This window comes from Xenopus tropicalis, chromosome 10 (assembly GCF_000004195.4).
Source record: "Xenopus tropicalis strain Nigerian chromosome 10, UCB_Xtro_10.0, whole genome shotgun sequence".
Taxonomy (NCBI): Eukaryota; Metazoa; Chordata; class Amphibia; order Anura; family Pipidae; genus Xenopus; species Xenopus tropicalis.
This window is the reverse complement of record NC_030686.2, coordinates 9940946-9952896: the sequence shown is the minus strand read 5'-3', so window position 1 is coordinate 9952896 and position 11951 is coordinate 9940946. Positions and strand designations below refer to the sequence as shown.

The 11951-nt window shown below is 46.4% G+C and overlaps 1 protein-coding gene across 1 annotated transcript; it reads left to right on the top strand.

Moving 5' to 3' along the window:
• Window positions 1–2939: 2939 nt before the first annotated feature.
• On the top strand, window positions 2940–11939 carry LOC100492396 (melanoregulin). Its single transcript, XM_002940376.5, has 5 exons — window positions 2940–3043; window positions 3413–3572; window positions 5375–5465; window positions 6478–6641; window positions 10159–11939. Exons 1-5 carry the CDS (start codon window positions 2964–2966, stop codon window positions 10375–10377), a joined length of 714 nt encoding a protein of 237 aa, XP_002940422.2. The 5' UTR covers window positions 2940–2963; the 3' UTR covers window positions 10378–11939.
• Window positions 11940–11951: the final 12 nt, after the last annotated feature.

Sequence of the window (11951 nt, the reverse complement as noted above, 5' to 3'; positions counted from 1 at the left end):
TTTTATTATTACAGAGAAAAGGGAATCATTTAACCATGAAATAAACCCAATAGGGCTGTTCTGCCCCAATAAGGGGTAATTATATCTTAGTTGGGATCAAGTACAGGTACTGTTTTATTATTACAGAGAAAAAGGAATCATTTAACCATTAAATAAACCCAATAGGGCTGTTCTGCCCCCAATAAGGGGTAGAAAAAGGGAATCATTTTTAAAATGGGAATTATATATATATATATATATATATATATATATATATATATATATATATATATATATATATATATATAAAAACAGAGTCTATAGGAGATGGGCTTCTCATAATTTGGAGCTTATTGGATAATGGGTTTATGGATAACTGATCCCATACCTGTACATTGCATTCTATTGCCTGTATGGGAGAGATGCGTTTGGTATTTTCTTTCTCTTCTAAAAATATCCCTCCCCCCTGACAAATTCGACTCCCCACCAGTAGCAGCAGCATCCAACCATTTCCATGCAGCCGATTGGCCAATACACCACATGATGCTCCCATACAAAGAATTGAATGACCCCCCTTGGGCAGGGCCTGGGCCAAGGGCTCTGGATTAGCAGCAGTTGCTTTCAGGGGTCTCTTAGGTTCCCCACCTCCCCAGCAATAGAATGCCAAGCCTCACATAACCCCTCTCCCACCCATGCCGCACTAAGCCTATAAGCCCCAAGTGTGCAAAGCTTTCCCAAGCAGCGGCTTCTTTACGTTCATCTTTAATGAGTTTGCTGCTATATTTACCCCTAACTGTGTATAGAGGAGATGGAGGGATTATTTTGCATGTTTGCTATATGGGGCGACGTCATGGAAACGTTGGAATTGTCCATTATTCTGCCTTAAGGCACTGGTTCAGCTTTAAGGTAACCTTTAATATGTTATAGAATGGGCAATTCTCAGCAACATATCAGTTGGTCTTCATTATTTATTTGTTATCATTTTTGAATTATTTGCTGCCTTCTACTGACTCTTTCCAGCTTTCACTGGGGGTCACTGACCCCGGCAACCAAAAGACTATTGCTCTGTGAGGCTACGGTTTTATCTGCGAAACCCTGACTTGGCCATTAGACTTCAAGATGGCGAAATGCCGTTTATCACTTTAAAGGACAACTTTCCACTGCTCCAGAGTCCAATGGTGGGGCCCTTTACATCGATCCAGCCGACGCTGGAGTTTGTTGGCCTCTGATCACCCCCAAATTACCTACTAATAGTCCTTGTGCTTCCGGAGACCATTTGGAACTCAGCAGTTAGTGTCCCACCCAAGGAGCTGCCTACCTCTTTCTGTTGCTTCTCCTCAGTCCAGTTGGTTCCAGTTCATCTAATAAGGCTACTATGTAGCCATGGGGGAATGGAGTAGGCTGGGCAAACCAGTGCCAGACCTGGACTGGACCAGCTGGCCCACAACCCACATAAGAAAAGCCTCTCTTCAGATACCTTACAACTAGGGCCCCCCTGTCAACCAACCTTCATGTAGGATGCACCTTCACATACCAACCAGGGAAAACTCTTTCCACCCTCCATCTTATACTTGGGACACATCTCTCCAGACACCAGCTTATACTTGCCTCTTTTCACCCACCAACTTGACATGTAGGACTTCTAAGGCACCATCTTATAGAGCCACCAACATACACCCAGGGCCCCTCTCTCCAAACATCATCTTATACTCGGCATGCCTCTCTAGAGCCCCCAACATACACCCAGGGCCCCTCTCTCCAAACACCATCTTATACTCGGCATGCCTCTCTAGAGCCCCCAACATACACCCAGGGCCCCTCTCTCCAAACACCATCTTATACTCGGCATGCCTCTCTAGAGCCCCCAACATACACCCAGGGCCCCTCTCTCCAAACACCATCTTATACTCGGCATGCCTCTCTAGAGCCCCCAACATACACCCAGGGCCCCTCTCTCCAAACACCATCTTATACTCGGCATGCCTCTCTAGAGCCCCCAACATACACCCAGGGCCCCTCTCTCCAAACACCATCTTATACTCGGCATGCCTCTCTAGAGCCACCAACATACACCCAGGGCCCCTCTCTCCAAACACCATCTTATACTCGGCATGCCTCTCTAGAGCCCCCAACATACACCCAGGGCCCCTCTCTCCAAACACCATCTTATACTCGGCATGCCTCTCTAGAGCCCCCAACATACACCCAGGGCCCCTCTCTCCAAACACCATCTTATACTCGGCATGCCTCTCTAGAGCCACCAACATACACCCAGGGCCCCTCTCTCCAAACATCATCTTATACTCGGCATGCCTCTCTAGAGCCCCCAACATACACCCAGGGCCCCTCTCTCCAAACACCATCTTATACTCGGCATGCCTCTCTAGAGCCCCCAACATACACCCAAGGCCCCTCTCTCCAAACACCATCTTATACTCGGCATGCCTCTCTAGAGCCCCCAACATACACCCAGGGCCCCTCTCTCCAAACACCATCTTATACTCGGCATGCCTCTCTAGAGCCACCAACATACACCCAGGGCCCCTCTCTCCAAACACCATCTTATACTCGGCATGCCTCTCTAGAGCCCCCAACATACACCCAGGGCCCCTCTCTCCAAACATCACCTTATACTCGGCATGCCTCTCTAGAGCCCCCAACATACACTTGGGGCACCTTTTATCTCAGCTTTTATCTTACACCAGTGACTTTTTTTCTTTTTAAATACAAGGAGCATCTCTCCATAAACAAGGCTGAGCGATGGAGGCCTCTCTCTGCCTGTGATTACAGGAGGTGTCTGATACGTCTCCTTACTATCACGCTCCATAGCTTGAGGCTTCCTGCTCGGCTGCAGTCCATGTGATTCCCTTGTGCTTTCATTGCAATTACACAGAATTAATTGTTTATTAAAGCCACCCCCCACTCATGTTCATGCTAAAACTCCAGTCCTCCCACTCCCATCATACACAGTACTGGCCCCCACCATGGAGGGAAAGAGAAGTTTCTATCGCTACTTCTGCTGCTGCTGCACTGAGGAACAGCCGGAGAAAAAGCCGCTGATCAGGTAGGAAAGGGTCAACTTGTTGCCAATATTAACATGAATGGAAATTCAGAAGCTGAGTGAGATCTCACATATTAGATTGTAAGCTCTTGTGGACATTCGTTCAAGCACCCAATGGGGTTGGCTTACATTAGGCAAGGACTTGTCCATCATGTCTATCCTTGTGCTTAGGTTAAGCCTGTCCAGCAGGATCTAGTTGATCTAGAGGAAGGTCCTTCTGATTCTGAGGGCAGTCGGATCAGTACCTGGATCAACTTTGCACTTTCTTACTTGCTAAAAAGGCATTCAGCCCTTTCTTGAAACTATCTAGCATGTCATCTTCAGACCCATAACATACAATATTCCTGACTCGGTTTATATTGCCCCCCCCAGTGATACTTTACTGTATTTTGACCGGGAAGTGAAGCGCCGACGAGCAGAAGAAGCCAATCTTTGGAATGAGCCCCAGGACGTGTCGCACACGGAGAGGGATGATGATCGCGAACTCTACAACCTTCTACAGAAACGGTCAAAGACTCGCCGGGGGTCCGAGGTCAGTCACTTAACCCTTGGGATGGGGGTCACTAGCTGGACTACAGGAGATTGTAACCCCAGGCAAGTTCCTATATCTCTGGACTGTAAGGCATTTCCATTCCTGTAGAAGCTGGTCTGTCTTAGTGCTCCACCAGTTCCACCCAGTGGAGTGTTGGAAACTTGGACATTATGGTGGTATTTTGAGTGAGAGGTCATTTATATGCAAAGCAGAATGAATTCTGGGGAGGTTACCCAGTTTCACCCCTATGGCAGGGGTCCCCAACATTTTTTATCCATGAGTCGCATTCAAATGTAAAAAAAAGTTGGGGAGCAACCAGTGTCGGCCAGATGGCAAAGGCCCACCAGAAAACCCTGGACCATAGGCCCACTCTCAGAACTTTAATTCCTCCTCTCTTCCCTCAACTTGTTTATTATCCTAGTGTCTTTTATCTACATACTATACTATATTCTGCCATCTATCAAGCTTTCTTGTTCCCAAGAATGACCATGAAATAGGCTAAATAGATAGAAGCAATAGGGCCCACTGACACCTGGGCCCACCGGGAGTTTTCCTGGTATTCTGTTGGGACAGTCCGACACTGGGAGCAACACAAGCATGAAAAATATATGTTGGGGTACCAAATAGGGGCTGTGATTGGCTATTTGGTAGCCCCTATGGGGACTGGCAGCCTACAGGAGGCTCTGTTTGTCAGTACAACTGGTTTTATGAAACCAAAACTTGCCCCCAAGCCAGGAATTCAAAAATAAGCACCTACTTTGAGGCCACTGGGAGCAACACCCAAGGGGTTGGGGAGCAACATGTTGCCCCTGAGCCACTGTTGGGGATCACTGCCCTATAGGCTTAAGATCAACTGGGGCAGTTGCTGATCATATCCCAAATACAGACCCTTATTGGGGCTCAGTAGTGAAGCATATATAGAGCCAGGCTAGTGGAGCCACGTGAAAAGAATTGCATGTGGGCTTCAAAGTTACCCTGACCCTTGCCCCAGCTTGTCTATAATCCTGGCACCCTTCTCACAAAGGCAGGGAATATAGGGTTCCTCTAGGAATTGTGCTTTTTGCTCAGAAACAGGGCAGGTATGCAGTATTGTGGAACTATCTTGTAGACTGCCTTGTAGACACAGCCCAATTAAGCCTCAATGAGCTCTGCTCTGGGCCCGCTGGTACCTTAATGTGGCCCTGGAAAGAGGGTTTCAAACTGACTGAGCAGTGCATACAACATGGTCTTTAGTGGGGCCCCAAGGCAAAACATGCTTGTGGGGGCCTCATTATTTATGTACAGTTGCATTGGCAAATGTATGGAACAAAGAGGCCCCAACAGCCCCCAGCCTACAGCAGCCCAGTAAATAGTGACTGGGCAGTCTGTGTCTGGCCCAGCAATGGCTGAGGGCCACAGAGCTATCGCTATTGTTGTCACCTTACCCAAGTGTCACCATCTTGCCCTACAATATTGCCACGTCTTAAACTTCCTACAAATAACTACTGTTCTACATGTTCTGTTTGTAACCCTGCATGTATGTAACTACCTCCTTGTCCTTTACTGCTCATCCTGGGGCATTTTAGCATGGCAGACAGGGGTAAATAAGAGGCTGGCAGGATACATGAGGCCTTCTCCATATAACACTGGATGCTTTGTTCCCCATGGGACCCTGCAGGCACGTTTTGCTTTAACAAGACTCCTGGAATGAGCAGGGTTTGGGGTTAGTAGCTCAGCGACAGGACGGCAGGAGTAAAGTGAAATTGAGATGCAGAAGAGGGTCGGGGCCCTGAGACTTCTATGCCCTGTGTTTCCCCCCTCAGGGTTACCGAAGGCTGAGCTTTGATATCAGTGCCCACCGGCAGATACGGAAGGATGTGAAGGACCGATGGAGGGTGCTGCTGGAAAACCTGGGTAAGACTTTCCGTCAGCCTCTCCTAACCTGCTGGCCAAATATGGCTGCCCTTCTGCTGAGGAGTAGCCATGTCAGTGTCAGGACTCAGGACTCAAAATGGGGAAGGAGGTGGGAATTGGGGGTCCATACTATTGGCACTGAGCCAGCCCTTTATGACCTTACAATTAAGCAGAACAATAGAGGTAGCAAACGAGTCCCCCTGTCCCACGGAGTCTGCTTCCTCCATTGTACATGTAAATACCCGCTCCTCACTGGCTCCGGGGTAGGAGAGTGGGCCGGGAGCAAGGATTTATACACACGTTTGGCCAATGGGAGGGTGCGTCAGGGCTGAGTATGTCTGCTACTCTGTGCTGGGCCCCTTTGAAGATTTTTTTCCAACATCCTTGGGGACCTACAATGGGAGTCACTTTCGTACGATTGGTGCCTGTAACTATTTCATGTTCAGAACATCCCCCCATTGGTTATTTGTAGGGCTTTATCCTACAGTTTCAGCCTGAATGTGAGTTTGACATCGTTGCATTTAAACGTACGACCTATATCCCAATGTTCCTGGGAAGAAAACTAAAATCTGAACGTGTATGGCCATCCGATTGGATGGATGAAGTTTGAGCTTCCCCTCCGGCCCATCAAATCCTCATGCAACTTTACTAGGACTTTATTTCCTCCCGTTAGAGGACAGTACATGCAGGCACTGCAGCCCAACACTGCCAATACCCATTTAGCAACAGGCGCCATATAATTAGTTACTGGACCAGTAATAATATCACCTTATTGCCATCCTGGTGTAACAAATTCCCTCACCCCCAGTTTGGGCTGAATTGTCTGTGTTTCCTACACCTAAAATCAATCATTTTAACGACCCTGTACTCTCCCCAAGCCCTGACAGCAATATAACATACAGTTATAGGGGAGGTCTTTCTTTTTCAGCCCATGTTATTGTCTGTCCAGCCATGTCTCCTGTCTCAGCTTTCTCTTGCCATCCAACTCCTCAATCATCTTTCCCTCCATCAGGATTCAGTAATGAAGCGGATTCCCTTCTCACTGTCACCTCCAACACTTCGTACAAGAGCCTACGGAACCCTGCCGAGGCGCGGCACCTACTCAGCTTACTGGCCCAGGAGAGCAGCATCTTTGAGCAGCAGAGCATCCCGCCGGAAAGATATCTCTTTGTCCTGGTACGTCCTTCCCACTGGCTGAACAGTGAGTGCCGAGTCAGCAGCAATATAAAGACTGGTGGAAGCCAATGAAAAATGTCAACTCTAATTAAGGCAACTGCCAGCTAGTGTCCTGCAGGGTCTAGTCAGACAGACCCATGCCCAACCTGGACCCAATGACCCACCACCCAACCTGCAACACCACTATGCCCCCTACCCACACCCGCTACCCAGCCCACACCCACAATGGGTTTTACTTACCACCTGACCTGGGAACCTGGAACACCAGTGATGTCACTATATTGACGTCACTATAGACCAGAAGTGATGTCACTATAGATCAGAAGTGATGTCACTATAGACCAGAAGTGATGTCACTATAGTAATGTCACTATAGATCAGAAGTGTTGTCACTATAGACCAGAAGTGATGTCATTATAGATCAGAAGTGATGTCACTATAGATCAGAAGTGATGTCACTATAGATCAGAAGTGATGTCACTATAGACCAGAAGTGATGTCATTATAGATCAGAAGTGATGTCACTATAGATCAGAAGTGATGTCACTATAGACCAGAAGTGATTTCACTATAGTGATGTCACTATAGATTAGAAGTGTTGTCACTATAGACCAGAAGTGATGTCACTATAGACCAGAAGTGATGTCACTATAGATCAGAAGTGATGACATTATAGACCAGAAGTGATGTCACTGTAGACCAGAAGTGATGTCATTATAGATCAGAAGTGATGTCACTATAGACCAGAAGTGATGTCACTGTAGACCAGAAGTGATGTCACTATAGACCAGAAGTGATGTCACTATAGACCAGAAGTGATGTCATTATAGATCAGAAGTGATGTCACTATAGACCAGGAGTGATGTCACTGTAGACCAGAAGTGATGTCACTCTGGAGGTGGATCAAGAAGGTAATGGAGAAACATGCTTGAATGTCAGGGGTGGGTGGTAGGGCTGAAACCTGCAGCCGGCTTTACTCATTCATGGGGAGGTGCCCCCACAGACAAGCGGGTGTGTTGACAGATTACATTCTTTTAGCTTGATTAGATCAATTGAGATCCAGAAGATCTCTTAAAGTGGACCCCAAAGTGATATATACTGTATATATGTCCAGCCTGTTGGCAAGTATAGTCCATATTGGTCCGCCTACCCAACCAGGGCAAATCAAGTATATTAATATACTCGAGTATATAAATAGGGGATGGCCCAGGGAAGGTGGAGGAATCATCAGAATTGTAGTGTAGTGTAATACAGGTATGGGACCTATTATCCAGTTTGCTCGGGACCTGGGGCTCTCTGGATAAGGGAGTTTTTTGTAATTTGGATCTCCATAACTTGTCTAGTAAAAGATTATTTAAACATGAAATAAACCCAATAGGGCTGTTCTGCCCCAATAAGGGGTAATTATATCTTAGTTGGGATCAAGTACAGGTACTGTTTTATTATTACAGAGAAAAGGGAATCATTTAACCATGAAATAAACCCAATAGGGCTGTTCTGCCCCAATAAGGGGTAATTATATCTTAGTTGGGATCAAGTACAGGTACTGTTTTATTATTACAGAGAAAAGGGAATCATTTAACCATGAAATAAACCCAATAGGGCTGTTCTGCCCCAATAAGGGGTAATTATATCTTAGTTGGGATCAAGTACAGGTACTGTTTTATTATTACAGAGAAAAAGAAAATCATCTTTAAAAATCAGAATTATTTGCTTATAATGGAGTCTATGGGAGATGGCCTTCCTGTAATTCAGAACTTTCTGGATAACGGGTTTCTGGATATTGGATCCCATACCTGTATTTACATTTTAGCAGATCCTAGAACAACCAATAGCCATTAAATAATAAATGTGTGCAAAACCAGTGCCAAAAGTGTTAATGTGACCCATTGCGTAGCCCTGTGTGGGCCCCCCTGCCGCCGCCCCCGGCCCCTCAGGCGCGTAACACTGTGTTCTGGCTTCTGCATTTCACTGAATGTGGTGACAGAACAGACACCAATTACAGGCGCTAAATGTCATCTCCCAAGTGTTTTATTACACAGAGAAGTGGCCACAAGCGCTGATACTGCTGAGTGTGAGTGAGCGGGGAATCCACATGCTGTTCTGTTAGCAGAGAAGCGATAACCTTGCCCAGTGGCCGACACAAGTAGGGAACACCCTGTACTGCCCAGACTCTGTGTATTGTATTCCGGAACTCAAGCACCTAGTGACATTCGTAATGGAGCCCAATGTAGCCCAATGTAGCCCAATGTAGCCCAATGTAGCCCAATGTAGCCCAATGTAGAGAGCTGCAGCGGCCCAGGTACCCATGGGTAACCAGAGAATACCTGCAAAGTGGTTGGGTTTCGGCTAGAAAGTTCCCAATTTACCAACCAGGTGTGCAGCCCGTGGGTACCCTACTTGGGTCTCCCACTCACCCCTGATGTTCAAGCAAGTTCCCATGTTATTTCCAGTCTATAGTGACGTCTTGTGGGTGGTAAGTAAACCCAATGCAGGTGTGGGTCAGGTAGCGGGCTGGGTAGGGGGAGTAGCATTGTTGTGGGTTGGGGGGTCAGCAGGTTTGGGTTGGGCATGGATCTGCCCATCTGTACCCATGCAGGACTCATGGGTGTCTCCACACATATGAGGGATTGTTTACTACCTGCCAAAATGGGCTTTTAAACAGGTGACCCATAAATGCTACCTGCTGATTGGTTGCTATGGGTTACTGCTCCTGGGCAAAGTTATTGCCTTTTATTAGATTACCCCTTAAAAGTATAAGGCCAACCTAAAGCTGGGGTCACAAAGGTTGGCCACTACCCAAGAAGTTTATTGGCTAAGTGTATTGGGAAGGGTTCCTGACCCTAAAATGATAGAAACATTTATAATTTTTCCAAGATACATTATTTCTTATGTTACCAACCCATAACCTACAGTAAAGCATCCCTTCCATGCCTATGGTGAAACCTCCTCTACTCCAGTCTCAGATGCCCCCATGCCTCCTGCCCTGCAGGAGGGTAGGAAAGGTTATTAAGCAGATCTGTTCAGCTTTGATAGAGTAAGTTACATGAACACATCAACAGAGCAGCTCTTCCTGCCCACATTCATCTATGGTCTCCTTGTGTGACTGGTGGGGGTATGACTTTACCTCCTACAGTGCCACTATCAGCAATGACCCAATTCTAAAACCAAATATAACCAGTGAGTAAGAGACCAAACTCACCAACCTTCTCACGGGTTCCATGTCCCTCGCCTTAAGCAAGTGGAGTGAAACCTCAAAACCATTAACAAACATCAGCAGGCACTCAAGGTGGCCCACCATGTAGATCATGTAGATGAAATGGGTTTTATCTACAGGAATCACTAACCGATGGGGGTTTGAGGCAGTTGGATTTTTCCACCCCTATCCTGTCTGGTTCTTAAGATTGGGGTTGGGGAATTCCAGGCACCCAGTGATTTCAGCCCATGACCGTTTCTATTGCCCAAACATATACGCTTCTTTTCAAGTAACCCAAGCGTGCTATCTTTTTTTATTTAGGACCGTCTCATAGTCCTGGATATGGGGACAGAGTTTGTGTCTATCGCGAGGCGTTTTTATCCCCCCGAGACAGAAAATAATGCTGAAAAGGATGCAGTAGAACCCGGGGCTGCTGTCCTAGTCAGCCCTTGTGCCGAGGAACCCGGAGAACCCGGTGAGAAAGAGGAGTCATCTGTAGAAGTAGATGAAGACAGCTTCTTAGTGAATCTCCTGGAATAATAATCTTCTTGAACACAAGCACCATGACCAGGGCCGGAACTAGGGGCAGGCAGAAGAAACACCTGCCTAGGGCGTAATGATGGGGGGTGGGGGGTGGGGTGCTAGGCAGGTAACTCTTCTATATACCCCTAGTCCAGGATCGCTTACCCTCAGAGTTGCTTTTTACCATGCTCCCCCCTCTGTCCGCGATGTCCATCCACCTTGGCCAGCCTCTGACCCTGACACATTTCTTCTGGGAACCCTCCTTTATTTAAAATATTTCCTCTTCACTTCCCGGTCTCAGTTTGTTTTGTTTTTGTCCAAATAGCACCATGTCATTTCATTGCCCAGTCCATTGAATGTCTGCATCCCACCTCTTGCCTACATACAGCCATCTTGTGTCTAATACAGAGGTCTTCGGACTTAATGGGTTCAGGGCTTCCACTTTGTCCTCTACCATTTTCTCAGGACCCCCTTAGTGCATAACGTGATGATATGAAAATATGGCTATAACCACAGGGCGGACAGTGACATTTTGCTTGAGATGGCTTGAGATCAGTAGGTGACTCCCAGTTGGGAGATGAGGAGGATTGAATTGTAGTTATACAGTGATTGGTTGATTTTTGGGGTCTTAGCATTCACCTTGTAATATACAAGACAATAAAATAATGAACTTTAGTTACTGTTAGTCTGCTTCCTTCTGACCCATTGCATTGGGTCCTGCTAGATGGGTCAGCCCCTAAGTCCTCTCCAAACCACTAACTTCAGTTATTGTGCCTAGAAACTGATTTTAGTTCAGAATGTACAGAATAACCAAAGGAGGTCCAGGTCTTTACTCTGACATCTCTAGGAAACAAATGAGACCTACTTGGTAAAGCTCCACCCTCCAGGAGGCAATGCACTTCATTCAAGTAATAAGGGGACCTTCTAGGACTTCCTTTCTGAAATCAGTTCTTCAAGTATCCTTGTTCACAAGAGGTTGGACCCACAGATCTCCAGGGGAAACCCTACACAACTACACCCAACCCCATTGCTCAGCCAATAGCATCAAGATCAAGGTCTTTTCCATGTTCTCCAACAAGCCACAGGCTTCCTCTTTGGGTAACACATCCATACCCATCATAAAGGCATTTAAAAATCCCAGCTGTCAATCATATATTGCCTGCCAGACAATTACTTTCACTTTCCATTCAGCATTTCCTAGATGTCACTGCAGTCCCTCACTTTCCCCCCTCTCTCCTTACCAGCAAATTGTGCAGCCTGTGCATGAGCATGGGCATTAGGCCCCCATCCTGGCAAATAAGACAAGATTTTGGGGTGATACAAAGCTTTCCTTAATAGCAGCACCCACAAAATGGCGCCTCCCTGCTTGCTGTGATTGAGAATTCCAAGACTGAAGGAAACAAGATTTAAATCATTTATATAGTGTAAGTACAGTTTATTTTGTTTGACTAACACGATTGAAGAACAATTTGGAATCATTTCTTATGGTAACAGTTCCCCCTATAATGGGAATTATGACCGAGTTAAAAAGAAATGCTTAATATTAATAAATATATTTGAAATGAATGTTTCTTTATTAACACTGTTTAGTG